Source organism: Ailuropoda melanoleuca, chromosome X (genome assembly GCF_002007445.2).
Source record: "Ailuropoda melanoleuca isolate Jingjing chromosome X, ASM200744v2, whole genome shotgun sequence".
NCBI classification, from domain to species: Eukaryota; Metazoa; Chordata; class Mammalia; order Carnivora; family Ursidae; genus Ailuropoda; species Ailuropoda melanoleuca.
Window position 1 is genome coordinate 45,147,191 of NC_048238.1, and position 16,561 is coordinate 45,163,751.

Below are 16,561 nucleotides of genomic sequence, written 5' to 3' on the forward strand. Positions count from 1 at the left end.
GCACTCGGCAACACATGTGACCCAGCGGCCATTTTCTCAAACCCTGCTCGTCGCCATCTTCTTTTCTAGACAAAGGGACTGACCCCCACCCTTGTCTGATGCGGTCATGGTGATTGCTTGGTCACTATGATTTCGGAACACGCATATTTGGACCCAGGTAGAGGCCAGCAGACAAGATCTTGGCTTACAAGTAGGTTATACAGGCATACTAGGCGACCCGCCGCTCCCAGCCTACCCTCTCTCCGCTTCTTCCTCACATCACAGGGCAGCGGGAGGCGGGACCAGCGCGCCTGCGGAGTAGGGATGGCGGGCGCGAGCCGTCAATCCAAAGCCCTGCCCCTCAGGGCGACGTAAGGCGGGCGGACCAGCGCGGCAAGGCTGGAGTCCGGAAGTCCGATCCTCGCGGCGCGAGTGCAGCTTCCAGACCAACCCCATCCTGGTGCCGTTCTCTCCTGTCTGATCCTCGCCGGAAGTGGAGGTAAGAGACGACTCTCCTCTTTTCTGGTTCTGAGCGTTCATCCAGCCAGCCGCGCGGTAAGGGTCGTGTATTTGAGGTGGAAACTAGAGGTGTCCTCCACTCTGGAATGGTGAGGTAGAGAACCGGCTCTCATCCACGGTAGAAGGGCCCAGATGAGGAACAGGGATCGCTCCGCAAATGGGCACGTGCCTAAATGCACTCTTTCTGGGTAAAGGAGCACGGCCGCACCCCATCTAGAAAGTCACAGACCCCATTTTTGTGAAGAAGCATCGAGTGCCCTCTTGCTTTCAGGATAGCAAGGTTCCATTCTGCACTCCTCCATTGTAGACAGGCGTCTCCGTGTGGCGACATTGATCCCACGGTCATAGGGACACACCGCCCTCCCAGTGGCCCCCTCCCACACTCCGGCTGAGCGGCGCGGACCTTTACTGGCGCTGAGGCACACAGATCCGCCTCGACTAAACCCTTCCCTTTGGACAGAGACTTTGATATATTACCTCCTCGGCAGACATACACTCCCGCCTACCCCGGCCGGACCGCCGGTACAGAGGAGTTTAGAAACGTTTAATATACAGAGATGGAAGAGTAACTTCCCCTATAACTAATTGCGGAAGCCCCGCCCCCGCTACTGCAGCCTCCCTTCCGAGTGGTTCGCACCCGCCTTAGCCCATAGAGAACCATGCAGATTTTCCTCTCCTTGCCTAGAGTGAGTCCCCATTGTGGAAAATCAGACGTGACTCCTCACTCCACCCCACAAGGAGGCGCTGGTTTACCGAATTTGTAAAGCCCTGCCCCAGAAATGTCCCACAGCAAAGAGAAACAGACCTTCCTTAACCCTTACGAGGCCCCCGCGGTAGAGGGGCTCAGATTTGTTCTCCTATTGAAGTAAACAGAGATCATCCCTCCGCTCCTCCTTCCCCAAAGATTTGGAATCACCAAATGTAGCAAAAGAGAGACCCCCCCCACACCAAGGGAGCAGAGAGGTGCAGCTCCCGCTGTCTGCAGTGTTGAGAGACAATGACATCACTGATCACCCTACATTCTGTGCATGTGGGCTCTCCCCTTACCCAAGGTAGAGGAGCTCAGATGTCTTTCTCTCCATCCAGGATAACCACCCCCCCCTGCAAAGTGTAAGGGCTGATCCACTGAATTTATAGCTGTGTTCCTACCCCCCACCCCCATGTGGAGAACCAGAGGTCCTATTCTGTTCAGTGTTAGCACACTGGTTACTTCAACCCATATAAAAGATAAACTGATTGTTCCCCATCCCACTCCCATGGAAGGGTCCAGAATAGCCCACAACTGGCAAGGTGCAGACCCCATTCATGCAAAACTGCAACCCCCCCCTTTGTTAGTGTGTCAACTGATGTCACCTTGTACTGGAGACAATCATATCATCTTCCCCTCACCCCAGCCCTCCCCAGGGTAAAGAGACCCAGGACCCCCCCCAACATAGAGAGGTACAGACCTGCACCTCTCTCCCATGTGGCAGAGATGCACGCAGCCACTGTACTGGTTTTCCCAGTTCCTCTACACCCCAGAGTAGAGCAACAGAAGACATCTCCTTACCCCCATTCGCCAAGAAACAGACCCCAACCACACCCGGAGGCATACATCTCCCCCATCCCCCACTGCCAAGATTTTGCACTGACTCCTAGCCTCAGTTTAATAAACACAGATTAAAAGCGTTGTTCTGAGGTCCCTTTTCCCTGGGGTAGACTCCTGGTACCTTTCTTTCCCCCTGTTTCCAGTGTAGATCAGATAAAGAACTTCCTACTTGGGAAAAGAGGATCTATTAATAGGTAGAAACAGGCCATCCTTGTATACCCTGTCCCCTCAGCATAGAGAGGTTTAGTACTTAGGGTGTATAACACTACAGGGTGGAGGATTGAGGACCAAGGACTTCAGCTGATAGATTGAGGCATTGACTCCACCGAGGAAGATAGGTTTAGACTTAGCTTCCTTTTGGGTAGTGTGATGCTGCTTTCCCTTGTGTAGACAGCTACACCAGGCCCCAACTCCATTATAGCCTCTTCTCCTACTTCCTCCAATTGTTAGGGCTTCCTTATCAAGTTCTTTTCACATTTAATTTTGCCTATAGGGGGCTTGGAAGGGGGCTTGTGTCATTGTGGTTCCCCCCTCTGTCTTCACATTGGTTCTTCCATTCTGACAGGAAGAAAGCCTGCAGATTTGAACTTTCCTGCTTTCAAGCTAGTCATCATGATGAAACATAGACACAGTGAGTTTCTTTTACCACCCCCTCCCAATGCTAAGCTTTAATGAATATTTATAGTATTTCATGGCAACTTTTTTTTTAAAGATTTTATTTATTTATTTGACAGAGAGAGAGACAGCCAGTGAGAGAGGGAACACAAGCAGGGGGAGTGGGAGAGGAAGAAGCAGGCTCCTAGCAGAGGAGCCTGATGTGGGGCTCGATCCCAGAATGCTGGGATCACGCCCTGAGCCAAAGGCAGAGGCTTAACGACTGTGCCACCCAGGCGCCCCTCATGGCAACTTTTTAAAAATTATTTCTTTTTTTTTTAAATTTTAATTCCAGTGTAGTTAACATACAATGTTATATTAGTTTCAGGTGTATGATATAGTGATTCAACACTTCATATATCACCCAATGCTTGTAATACAAGTGCCCTCCTTAATCCTCATCAACTATTTCCCCCATCCCCCCCACCCACCTCCCCTCTGGTAACCATCAGTTTGTTCTCTATAGTTAAGAGTCTGTTTCTTGGGGCGCCTGGGTGGCACAGCAGTTAAGCGTCTGCCTTCGTCTCAGGGCGTGATCCCGGCGTTGTGGGATCGAGCCCCACATCAGGCTCCTATGCTATGAGCCTGCTTCTTCCTCTCCCACTCCCCCTGCTTGTGTTCCCTCTCTCGCTGGCTGTCTCTACCTCTGTCAAATAAATAAAATCTTTAAAAAAAAAAGAGTCTGTTTCTTGGTTTGTCTCTCTCTCTCTCTCTTTTAACTTTGCTCATTTGTTTCTTAAATTCCACATATGAGTGAAATCATATGGTATTTATCTTTCTCTGACTTATTTTGCTTAGCATTATACTCTCTAGCTCTATCCATGTCATTGCAAATGGCAAGATTTCATTTTTTTATGGTTGAGTAATATTCTGTTGTATATATACGCCACATCTTCTTTATCCATCCATCAGTCAATGGGGGAGGTGGGGGCGGTGCCTCATGGTGCAGCTAGAGCTTAGGCTGTTTCCATAATTTGGTTATTGTAGATAATGCTGCTGTAAACATTGGGGTGCATGCATCCCTTTGAATTAGTGTTTTTGTATTTTTTGGGTAAATACCCAGTAGTGTGATCACTGGATCATAGGGTAGTTCTATTTTTTTTTAAAAGGTTTTATTTATTTATTTGACAGAGAGAAAGAGCAAGCAGGGGGAGAGGCAGAGGGAGAGGGAGAAGCAGGCTCCAAGCTGAGCAAGGAGCCTGATGTGGGACTTGATCCCGGGATCCTGGGATCACGACCTGAGCCAAAGGCAGACACTTAACCAACTGAGCCACCCAGGAACCCGGGTAGTTCTGCTCAGTATAGCATGGGGGGGATGGGGCAAAATGAGTGAAGGGGAGTGAGAGATACAGGCTTTCAGTTATGGAATGAATAAGTCTTGGGATTAAAAGGTACAGTATAGGGAGTAGAGTCAGTGGTGTTGTAGTAGCATTGTATGGTGACAGATGATGGCTACACTTGTGAGCAGAGCATAATGCATAGACTTAAACTTGTCTTGTGGAATCACTGTTGTACACCTGAAACTACTGTAACATTGTGTCAACTATACTAAAATAATTTTAAAAACTCTCAAAATATTGCTTGTATGGACAAGATCATTTAGTCTGTCTTCTACGTATGGTATCATTGTTGTCTTCCCAACTTCCTTGGAGGTGGTGTTCCCCTTATCCCCCATTACCATTTCACAGTTGAGGAAACAGACTCAGCAAAGTTAAATGACGATCTGAAATGAATAGCAGTAAATGCCAGACAGTGGGGACAAATTGCTGTTCTTTCTACTTCGAGATGCTTTTCTTCCTTTCTCCCTCATTCTTCAACTGGATGGTTCTTCCTCATTTTTCAGATTTGAACTTACACATGATTTCCTCTAGGAATCTCTTCTGTTAAGCTTCTCCCTTGGTTTCCATGGTCTGTACCCCCAGGAACTGGGGCTATTGACACTGTATGACTGGGTCTGTCTCCTCCACTGCACTGTTAACTTCTCACCCATATCTGGTTTATATTTTTGTCCCCAGGGCCCAGCATAACTGGGCATAGCTCTTTGGTACTTACTGTGTGCCAGGCACTAGAATGTCTCAGTAGTGCTAACTCAATTCCTCCTCCTCCTCCCACTATGCTTACAGCCTAGAGAGAGAAGACAAATGTGATACATGACACTCCCATATAAGAGGGAAGGCAAGGGCATTAGGGCAGGTCTGGTTCTGTGCTTCCTGCCTTTATCTTACTGTAGTCCACATAGAAAATGACAACATAGACTAGACAGGACTTGTGCGACCCAGTGACACCATACTCTGTGTGAATGGTGGCCCTGCTTATGTGGGCTTGGTGAAAAAAAAATTCAATACACTTACTTTATATAATCATAAAAAAATTTCAACAAGAATCAGACTTTGGTTATGTGAAAACCAAAAGCAAATAGTCATTTTTTCAAGTAATACAAGAAAAATGAACAAAATTAATTATATTCTATTTAAGAATGTCAGATACCAGATAATAATAAAATTATTGATAGTGATGAAAAAGACAATAATTAGCTGGTTAAATGAAGTAGAGTGTATGCGTACAAAAGAACACTGGCAGTTTATAAAGATTTTATTTATTAGAGAGCGCATAAGCCAGGGGAGCGGCAGGGTGAGGGAGAGGGAGAAGCAGACTCCCTGCTGAGCAGAGAGACCGATGTGGGGCCTGATCCCAGGACCCTGGGATCATGATCCAAGCCGAAGGTAGATGCTTAAACCAACTGAGCCACCCAGGTGCCCAAGAACCCTGGCAGTTTAAAATAGAATAAGGAAGTATTGTATGGAAAGATTATATAGAAAGACTATTATATGGAAGAACTATTAGATGGAAAGATCTCCAGGATTTGTTAAGTGAAAAAAGCAAGTTGTCAACAGGAGGACATACTATGTTATCTTTAATGGGAGAAAATGGGGGAAATAAGATTACATATATTTGCGTTTGCACTAATAAGTGGTTTCTTGTTGCAGTGAGGAGAGTACAGTGGCTAGGGACAAGTGTGGAAGACCTCTCAAAATACACCTTCTTATTTTGGAACCATATGACTATTACCTATTAACAATCATACACATCTACATGAGTGGGAGAAATGGTGAATATTAAACAAAAACTTTACGTGTGCTCATAAAACACAGACTGTGATTGGTAAATTACAACTAAGTAATGATCAGACTAACTGGAATGACTGCAGTGGAAGGTGGGGGGAGTGCATCATGATGCAGCTACCTGAACTCACAGCAATACCTTGGATCCAAATGGCAATGGTAATGGTTAAATCTGGGGAGGTTATCGAGGAGCTGTACAAGGAAGGTTTTCTCCTTACCAAGTGATTATTTTTTTATTGTGTGCCTGCCTCTGGCACAGGCCCTCAGTTTCCAGGGAAGTTAGGCAAATAGAAATAATGTTGAGTAAAATGGCCAGTCCTGGTTCATTCCCAACCTCACTTTCTTTTCATTGCAACATGAGTGCTTTGGGAGAAAAGGAGCATTGAGGTCTGTTTTTTGTTGTTGTTGCTGTTACAGGGAAATTTGATCCATTCATATTTATAATATGTTTGGTCTAATTTCTGCCAATTAATTTAAATTTTTTTGTTTCTTCTTAGTCTCTTATTTATTTACTTTTCAAGTTCAAAAAAAAAAATCCCCCTCCAGTGTTTATAAAGTTTTTTAAAAAGATTTTATTTATTTATTTGTCAGAGAGAGACAGCATGTGTGTAGCAGGCAAAGGGAGAAGCAGGCTCCCCACTGATCAAGGAGCCCTGTGCAGGACTCGATCCCAGGACCCTGGGATCATGACCCAAGCTGAAGGCATACGCTTAACTGACTGAGCCACCTAGGCGTCCCCCAGTGATTATAAAGTTATTTTAGTAGTTGCATTCGTGTTTATATCAAACATAATTAAACTTGTCTCTGTCACTTTACCAAAGTTAAGTCATAACTTATTTTTATCCTACCCTTCCAAAGTAAGATCATGCTTTCATGATTTTGCTTTTCCAACCCCTACTGCTTGATTCCAGGATTCTGCTGAAATAATTTAGTATTTTGGTTCTGAGGTATTTCCTTATGATATGCTTCCTGGTTTTTAAAAATCTTTTCTAAGTACGTATTACAATTCTCAGCTACATTAGTAGCATTTTTAAAGATTTAATTGTAATTTTTAAAAATTTAATAAGTTTTAATAGATTTCCTGCCCATCATTATTTGTTTCCTTTAGCTTGAGATCTTTATTCTGAGTTAATTTTTATTTTTGCTGCTGTACTTCCTTAAGTACAACTGACCCTTGAACAACATGGAGGTTAGGGGCCCCGAGCCCCAGTGCAGTCAAGAATCCACATACAACTTTTTTTTTTTTTTAATTTTATTTTATTATATTGTGTTAATCACCATACAGTACATCCCCAGATTCCGATGTAAAGTTTGATGCTTCATTAGTTGCGTATAACACCCAGTGCACCATGCAATACGTGCCCTCCCTACTACCCATCACCAGGCTATCCCCTTCCCCCACCCCCTCCCCTCTGAAGTCCTCAGTTTGCCTCTCACAGTCCATAGTCTCTCATGTTTCATTCCCCCCTCTGATTACCCCCCTTTTCTTTATCCCTTTCTTCCCCTACCGATCCTCCTAGTTCTTATGTTCCATAGATGAGAGAAATCATATGATAATTGTCTTTCTCTGCTTGACTTATTTCACTTAGCATTATCTCCTCCAGTGCCGTCCATGTTGCAGCAAATGTTGAGAATTCGTTCTTTCTGATAGCTGAGTAATATTCCATTGTATATATGGACCACAGCTTCTTAATCCAGTCATCTGTTGAAGGGCATCTCGGCTCCTTCCATGATTTGGCTATTGTGGACAATGCAGCTATGAACATTGGGGTGCATATGGCCCTTCTCTTTACTACGTCTGTATCTTTGGGGTAAACACCCAGTAGTGCAATGGCTGGGTCATAGGGTAGTTCAATTTTTAACTTTTTAAGGGACCTCCACACTGTTTTCCAGAGTGGCTGTACCAACTTGCATTCCCACCAACAATGTAGGAGGGATCCCCTTTCTCCACATCCTCTCCAACAATTGTTGTTTCTTGCCTTGTCTATCTTTGCCATTCTAACTGGCGTAAGGTGGTATCTCAGTGTGGTTTTGATTTGAATTTCCCTGATGGCTAATGATTTTGAACATTTTTTCATGTGTCTGTTAGCCATTTGTATGTCTTCATTGGAAAAGTGTCTGTTCATATCTTCTGCCCATTTTATGATTTGTTTATTTGTTTCTCGTGTATTGAGTTTGAGAAGTTCTTTGTAGATCTTGGATACCAGTCCTTTATCTGTGGTGTCCTTTGCAAATATATTCTCCCATTCCGTGGGCTGTCTCTTAGTTTTTTTGACTGTTTCCTTGGCTGTGCAGAAGCTCTTTATCCTGATAAAGTCCCATAAGTTCATTTTATCTTTTATTTCTCTTGCCTTTGGAGATGTGTCGTGAAAAAGGTTGCTCTGGCCGATGTCATAGAAGTTGTTGCCTATGTTCTCCTCTAGAATTTTGATGGATTCCTGTCTCACATTGAGGTCTTTCATCCATTTGGAGTTTATTTTTGTGTATGGTGTGAGAGAGTGGTCAAGTTTCATTCTTTTGCATGTAGCTGTCCAATTTTCCCAGCACCATTTATTGAAGAGACTGTCTTTTTTCCACCGGATGTTTTTTCCTGCTTTATCAAAGATTAGTTGCCCAAAGAGCCGAGGGTCCATTTCTGGGTTCTCTATTCTGTTCCATTGGTCGATGTGTCTGTTTTTGTGCCAGTACCATGCTGTCTTTGTGATCACAGCTTTGTAGTACAGCTCGAAATCCGGCATTGTGATGCCCCCAGCTTTGTTTTTCCTTTTCAACAGTTCCTTGGAGATTCGGGGCCTTTTCTGGTTCCATACAAATTTAAGGACTATTTGTTCCAGTTCTTTGAAAAATGTCCTCGGTATTTTGATCGGGATAGCATTGAAAGTGTAGATTGCTCTGGGTAGTATGGACATTTTAACTATGTTAATTCTTCCAATTCCATGAGCATGGAATATTTTTCCATCTTTTTATGTCTTCCTCAATATCTTTCAAAAGTGATCTATAGTTTCTAGGATACATACAACTTTTGATTCTCCAAAAACTTGACTATTAATAGCCTACCACTGACTGGAAGCCTTACCAGTAACATAAACAGTCTATTAACACATATTTTGTTAGATGTGCTGTGTACCATATTTTTCCAATAAAGGAAGCTAGAGGAAAGACAATGTTATTAAAGTCGTAAGGAAGAGAAAACACATTTACAGTACTACACATATCTATCAAAAAAAAATCTGTATAAATGAATCTGTGGAATTCAAACTCAAGTTGTTCAAGGGTCAACTGTAGTTTTACCAGAACACAGATGCTAATCTTTGCGCATCTGAAAATGCCTTTTACCTTTGTGTAAGAGTGATCTGTTGGTTAAGTATAGGAATTTAGCTTGGTACACAGTTCCTTGTTTCAGAACTTTGTAATGGTACGGGGCGCCTGGGTGGTGCAGTCGGTTAAGCATTAGGCTCTTGGTTTCGGCTCAGGTCATGATCTCAGGGTTGTGAGATTGAGCCCTGTGTCTGGCTCCGCATTCAGTGTGGAGTCTGCTTCAAATTCTCTCTCCTTCTTCCTCTGCCCCTCCTGCTCATGTTCGCTCAGTCACTCTCTCAAATAAATAAATAAATCTTTCTAAAAAAGTGCTTTGTAATGGTTATTCTGTCTTAAATGTTAAGAGTTGTAAATTTGAGAAGGCTGTCTGCTTCTCTTGCCTTTGTTGGAAACTCCTGCTTCGAAGTTCATAAGATTTTCTTTTTATCCTTAGAGTTAAGAATTTTCATCAGGGTATGCCTATGGTATGTCTTTTTTTTGTTAATCTTGGTGTTCCATGGGCCTTTCTAATCTGAAACCTCAAGTCTGTTTTCAATTTAAGGAATTTTCATCTGTTATTTGAAAAAATAATTGCTTCTCCATTTGTACCCTTTTCTCTTTCAGGAACTCCTGTTATTTAGATATCAGCTCTCCTGGGCCTGTTCTCCACTTTTTATTTTTACTCATAATTTCCATTTCTTTAGATTTTTGTTTTAAGCAAGCTCTTCTGTTGATCTTCCAGCTTATTAGTTTGGTTGTTAATGCCATCTCTGTTGTTTTTCACTACACCTGTTGAATTTTTATTCAATATCAAGTTTTGGGAATTTTTTTTCTCACACAGTTCCTTTGAGGTATCTTCTTGAATCTCCTAAAAGTATTTGCACTAGTATTTAAATTCTGTTCCCTTTATTAACTCTGCTTCAGTGTGAACCACCTTATGTGATTGGGGGGCCTGTTCTCTGGTAATTCCAAGCTGCTCCTATATTTGTTTGTATATATCCTGACCTTCCAGAACCTCCCCCTCTAGGAATTCCTTTAGCCCCCTTGCCCGTGGTATGAATTAAGGCAGCCATTCTTCCCCAAGAGGCCAGCTGTGAAGGGGATGACAGATGGGACTTCTTGTGAAGAGGGCGAGGCCTCTTGAGTTCTTGGGCTTTGTTTAGATGTGATTGAAGATGAGCTCTCTCCTCCTTGTATCCAAAGGAGGCCACACTTTGGCTAAATAAGGCAAGTCCCTTTGGAAGTAATGGCCTGAGCAGGGTCAGCAGGAAGGAGCAGTTCTCTCCCCATGTGCTCAGGGCATCTGCCCAGGCTTAGCTACCTGGGACTCCTCAGATCACCTTCCCATGCCATCAGCCCTCAACTTGAGCTTGGTGCAGCAATTGTTGAGTTGCCCCCAGCCAGAAGTTAGGGGAGAGAGAGGAGTTAAAAGCACGCACTCAGGTAACTCTCTTTACAGGATTCCCATAAGCGTTGTTTCAGTCTGCGTTGAAATAATGCCTCAAACATTTTATCCAGTACTTCCTCTGACCCTGTTGAGGTCATCTCCATGTCTTTGTTGTCCTGGGCCTGGGCAGACATGGTATCTCAGTCCTCCTTAGGTTCTCAGTGTGGCCTTTGATTAAGGTATAAACAGATGTTGGGTAGGTGGATAATGGCTTTTTTTTTTTTTTTTGGTAGAAAATAAAAAACCAGGTAAAGGTTCCAAAGGCTGCAAGAAGGTAAGTTGGCTTGACCCTCAGGTAAGGTATACTCATTGTTGGAGGTAAGGTCAGGAACAGGTTCCTTGCTCTAGAAGAGGTTTACAAACCCCAGTAGATGTTATGTCGTTCCAGACAGAGCAGCAAATTGCAATCAAAGGATCTGGCTTTCGCTTCCTCCCTGGTTGGCTGCAGTAGAGAATCAGCAGCATTTATTAAGTTTCCACCACAATCCATGTGCTGCTTTGTGCTTGAATTACCTTGGTATAGGGATCGTCCCATTTTTAAGATGAAGAAACTGAGCCTCAGTGAGAAAGTTCCTAGGTTCAAGGTAGCATGGCTGGGACTTGAGTCTGTCTGATTCCCAAGTCCCTATTGCTCTAGATGAGGAGGGAGGCCAAAACGTAAACTTTGGCTCCAGCTCCTGGTCCTGCTAGGAAAGGTAGAGACAGGTAAGACAGGCCAGAGCAGTGATCCTCAAATTTTAACATGGTTAAGGTTCTCAAACTTTAGCCAGCCCTCCGGGTAATTCTGGGTAATTACCCAGAGGGCTGGTTAGGACACAGATTGCTGGGCCTCACCCTTGAGCTTCTGATTCAGTAGGTCTGTTGTGGTATCCCGTAATTTCTATTTCTAACCAGTTCCCAGGTGATGGTGCTGCTCTGGTCCAAGAACCATACTTTGAGAACTGCTTTAGCATTTCCCTTGGCCTTTACTTGGGAAACTTTTCCATTTCCCCCACCTCTCCTGGGGTTCTTCAGTCAGTCCCTGCCTAGGAGAGGGAGGGTCTCTTCTCTAGCCAGATGGGCAGACCTCTAAGGACAGAGCCCTTCTTTTTGCTTGTTCCTCTCTTTTCCCTACAACTACACTTTTGAGCAGCTTTAACCCTCCAGGAAGGGTGATTTCCATGGGTTCATTAGCTCTGTTTGTTTCCTTTTGTGTGGTGACCAGCCTGCAAAGCAGAATGGAAAGAAAGCAGCTTCCAAAGTGGCTTCTGCTCCCCAGTTTGTTCACTCCAATGATCATGCCAATCGGGAAGCTGAATTAAAGAAGAAGAGGGTAAGCCCTTGACCTTGGGGGAGGGAGAGGGCCTGGCCTGACTGCCAGGTCCACAGAAGTGGTGACTGGAAGGGCAAAGACCAGAGTTGTTAGGGTTGTTGAGGCTGTTTGCTGAAGAGAGAAGAGAAGGTGGTCACTTTGATACTTGAATTAATGTCTCCGTTTGCTTATCTCCCCCTCACCTCCCAATCCATTGCTGCCCTGCTGTGTTCCCACTGCTCCACTCAAACCGCTCCTGTCAGCCTCACTAGTTCCTTCTGTGACATCACTGAACTCATGGATACTCTCCTTCCATCATCTCATCCGAATTGGCAGGATTTGAGACCATGCTTTCTTTGAAGCACTCTCGCTTTGACTTTCTTGTCATTTCACTCTCCTGGATGTCCTCCTTGCTCTTTCCTAGTCTCTTTTGCTGTTCCTTTCTTTTCCTGCTCTTTAGATGATGGAGCATCCCAGGACCTTGTCCTCTTTCTCCCTCTGGTCTTAATTGATTTCCTTTGCGTAGAACACATTCTCTCTCAGCTTCACATGCCCTCTTTTTATTGTTCTCTGCCACACTTTCTCTTCCTTCATCTCTTGTTTCCTTTCTCTCAAACCCCTTATCTATATTTGCTCTCTCCCTGTATCCCTGCTTCTCCTACCTCTGCCATGTCAACACTGTTTCTTCCCTGTCACCCGCTCCCTGTTACTGTAAGTCTCCCATCCCTCCCTTAGGTTACAGACCTAGTCAGCTATAGTCCTGTTGTGTGTTCCCTTGTTAGGTTGAGGAGATGAGGGAGAAGCAGCAGGCTGCCCGGGAGCAAGAGAGACACAGACGCAGGACCATTGAGAGCTACTGTCAGCATGTCCTGCAACGCCAGGAGGAATTTGAGCATAAGGTGAGAGAACAGCCTTTGCTTCTGGTTCAGACTCATTTGGGTTTGCTCAGAAGCATCTGTTGCCATCGTTCTGTGAAAGGGAAAGAGCAAGGATGTGAGATTGTTGCAGGGGGACTTAGGAAATCAGTGCAGAGAAGATGGGAAACAGTGGGGATGGAGGGAGGGAGGTATGAGAGGGAAGCAGAGGGCCATTTTGAGCCTTATTTGTGACTGGACAACCCTGGATAGGTCCTCTCCTGACCTGGGCCCCAAAGACAGGGTTGGGAGTAGGGGAAGGGAGACCTACGACCAGGGGACAGGGGGAGAGGGAATAAGTGTGAGGGAAGGTTGACAGAAGAGGGTATGTGAGGGGGATGCCAGCTTCCTTCTTGGACTTCTTATTGCCCTTCCAGCATATATTCTCATTTCACAGAATATTCACTTTCCAGCTCAGAGTTCCTTTTCTTTTTTTTTTTTAAAGATTTTTTTTTTTAAGATTTTATTTATTCGGCAGAGATAGAGACAGCCAGCGAGAGAGGGAACACAAGCAGGGGGAGTGGGAGAGGAAGAAGCAGGCTCATAGCAGAGGAGCCTGATGTGGGGCTCGATCCCAGAACGCCGGGATCACGCCCTGAGCCGAAGGCAGACGCTTAACCGCTGTGCCACCCAGGCGCCCCTCAGAGTTCCTTTTCTAACATAAAGTGTGTATTTTGCCTCCCCCATCCCATGTTCCCACATTGGTTTTTTTTCTCACTTACACCTCCCTCTCACATTCCTTCCTTAACACACACAGGTGCACACTCAGGTCCCTAGCTGGTGCTTGAACACGTACATAAACATAGGCACACACAAGTGTCATGTGGTTCTATCCATTCTTCTAGTTCCCAGCTTTATTGGCTGGTCAAAGTTACTCTTCGTGTGTTGGGACCCCCATGGCTCCCCCAGCCTGTCATGGTTTCCAGAGCCCTGACTTTTACTCCCTGAACTATTCTTTCTTTTTTTCCCTTAGGAAGAAGTTTTGCAGGAATTAAATATGTTTCCTCAGTTGGATGATGAGGTGACAAGGAAGGCTTATTACAAGGAGTTCCGTAAGGTTTGGGGACCCATTTCTTAAGGCTCTTTAGAGAGGGCACCAATCCCATCCCATCTCTCCATTTATGTTTTTCCTGACTGAGATGGAGACCTTTTCTTTTATGGGCCTGTGTGATTCATACCCAGTCCTTTCCCTGGCTTCATCACCTGTCCTTTGCTCTGCAGGTGGTGGAATACTCTGATGTGATTTTGGAAGTCCTGGATGCCAGGGACCCATTGGGCTGCCGCTGCTTCCAAATGGAGGAGGCTGTCCTGCAGGCAGAAGGCAACAAGAAGCTGGTCTTGGTCTTAAACAAGATTGGTGGGTATTGGGGCAGAATTGGGTAATGCAGGGCAGGGGCCAGACCTTTTTTAAAGACTAGCTCAGACCAGATCCTGAGACTCAGCAACTCAGTGGTAGTTATAACAGTTGTATGAGGTAGGAATTCGTGTTCAGTGTTTAAAGCCAGGAATCTGAGAGGTAAAATCACTTCTTTAGAGACACACACACACACACACACACACGGTGTAGCAGAAGTTGGGGATGGGGTCCAAGCCTGTCTGACTTTCAGTCCCTTGTTCTTGCCATTTTGAGCCCTATTGGCCAACCCCAGAGAGTTCCTGTCTGCCCCAAGCTGGAACCCAAAGACTAGGGCAGAAGAGCACATGGGCTCAGGAGTCACTGAGGCTTGGGTCTTATCCCAGTTGTGTTGTCAGTTTTCTCCAGGATCTTGGACAAGTCTTGTCACCTGAGGGCTTGCTTTTCTGTAGCTGTAAAATGGGCTGTGACTGTCCCAATCTCACAGGGTTATTGTGAGAATTAATGATAAAGTGCTTGGTGTATGCATGATTAGTACTCCACAAGTGATAGCTATATTCTTGTCAGAGTTATTCTTGACATTTGGCCCAACCTAGAATGATCCACAGAGAGAATGGGAAACACAATCTTTAGGAAGCCTGGCTTGGAAGGAAGGCATCTGGGACCAAGCAGCTAATTTGCCCATTTTCCCCAAGGGAGAGAGGTCCCCTCAGGGAGGGCCAGCTGGTCCCCTAGACTAGACTTCCCTTTCTAATTCTAACCTGGGAGCTGGATAGGTACTGATAGGGCCAGGGAGACAGCTGTTGGCAGGAGGTGGGCCTAGCCTTGAGTGGGTGGATATATCTTTAGAGTGAGCCATTGAAGTGATGTTCTCCTTATTAGTCCTATCTGTTTCTATTTTCCCCAGACTTGGTCCCCAAAGAGGTTGTAGAGAAGTGGCTGGATTACCTTCGGAATGAGCTGCCGACTGTGGCTTTCAAGGCCAGCACACAGCATCAGGTCAAAAACCTGGTAAGCTGGGGCCAGGGTTGGAGGATCATGACTTGGACTGGGGTCTCCAGCCCTTTGGGCTTTCAACTCTGAGCTTTTTGCCTTACTAGATGACCTTTTAATATCCATTTCACCTCATTCCTTCTTACATTTTAGCTTTTTGGAAAGGTTTTTTTTTCCAGATATAAGGGTAATACATAACTGTCCATAGAAAATTTGGAAAATATCGTTAACTATTTGTTAGCTTTTAAAAACGTATGTCTTCATTTTTCTCTTTAACACAAATCACACTACTTTCTAATTGTATCACTAACACAAAAATACATTTTAGTTGTAAAATATTAAAGTATTACAGAAACATTGGTTGCTTCCGAGGAGAGAAACTAGGTGTTGGGGGACATATTTTCAATTTTGTACCAGGTGTAGAACTTATTATTTATGAAAAAATAAAGTAGAAAAAATAAAAAGAATTACAGATGGCTTAAATACCCTTTTACCAGTACCCTTAAATCTCATCTCCTTTATCCATACCCAGATGTAACCACCATTGTTAGCTTGGTATGTATCCTTTCAGATATTTTTCTGTGCTTTATATATATGTAGATGTATATATAGAGAGAAAGAAGTGTTTGGGAATGTCCTATATGTCGTCTTGGGGCTTGCTTTTTTTCTTTCCCCATGGCAATTTTTTTTATACAGATGTACTTTTTTGATACTAAATAAAATTAGTTTCCAATTTTTAATCATTATAAGCAGTACTTTAACACATACCCTTGCATATGTTATCTTGGCTGGTGGGCAAGTGTTTATATAGGTTGGATACTGAGAGGTGGAGTGGCTATGTATTTTATATTTTCCTAGACACTGACAAATTGCCTCGCTTCCAGTGGCTGTACCAATTTATCTTCCTGCCACTGAGGTAGATGAATGTGTGGGAGGGCTTATTTCCCTACATCCTTTCCAACACTTGATATCATTAAACATTTTAGTCTTTACTCATTTGGGAGAACCTGATATCTCATTTCTAATTTTTGTCCTTGATGGAAAAAATGTGGTGAGCATCCTTTTCTTTTTTTTTTTTAACGTGGCAAGTCTATATTTTATTTTTTTATTTTTTTTGACACTTCGCATACTGCTGGTGAAATCTTTTTTTAAATATATTTATTTACTTTTTCATAATACTATTTTTATTATATTATGTTATTCACCATACAGTACATCCCTGGTTTTTGTTTTTTGGTTTTTTTTAAAATTCTTTTTATTATATTATGTTAATCACCATACAGTACATCCCTGGTTTCTGATGTAAAGTTCAATGATTCATTAGTTGTGTATAACACTCAGTGCACCATGCAATACATGCCCTCCTTACTACCCATCACCCCAGAAAGCAGGCTGAAAAATCA

General features: G+C 44.0%; 1 protein-coding gene across 4 annotated transcripts in view; it reads left to right on the forward strand.

Moving 5' to 3' along the window:
* The first annotated feature begins 328 nt into the window (after positions 1 to 328).
* Positions 329 to 16,561, forward strand: part of GNL3L (G protein nucleolar 3 like) — a 31,315-nt gene continuing 15,082 nt past the window's right edge. The window contains exons 1-8 of one of the 4 annotated variants that reach the window (XM_002929670.4): positions 329 to 478; positions 2,652 to 2,717; positions 10,840 to 10,880; positions 11,811 to 11,918; positions 12,680 to 12,796; positions 13,785 to 13,868; positions 14,033 to 14,168; positions 15,073 to 15,176. In XM_002929670.4, the coding sequence (XP_002929716.1) occupies positions 2,699 to 2,717; positions 10,840 to 10,880; positions 11,811 to 11,918; positions 12,680 to 12,796; positions 13,785 to 13,868; positions 14,033 to 14,168; positions 15,073 to 15,176 (609 nt within the window). In that variant the 5' untranslated portion in view covers positions 329 to 478; positions 2,652 to 2,698. The remainder of the gene's footprint in view (positions 479 to 2,651; positions 2,718 to 10,839; positions 10,881 to 11,810; positions 11,919 to 12,679; positions 12,797 to 13,784; positions 13,869 to 14,032; positions 14,169 to 15,072; positions 15,177 to 16,561) is intronic. The other 3 variants (XM_019810373.2, XM_034648957.1, XM_034648958.1) reach the window with 3 other exon arrangements.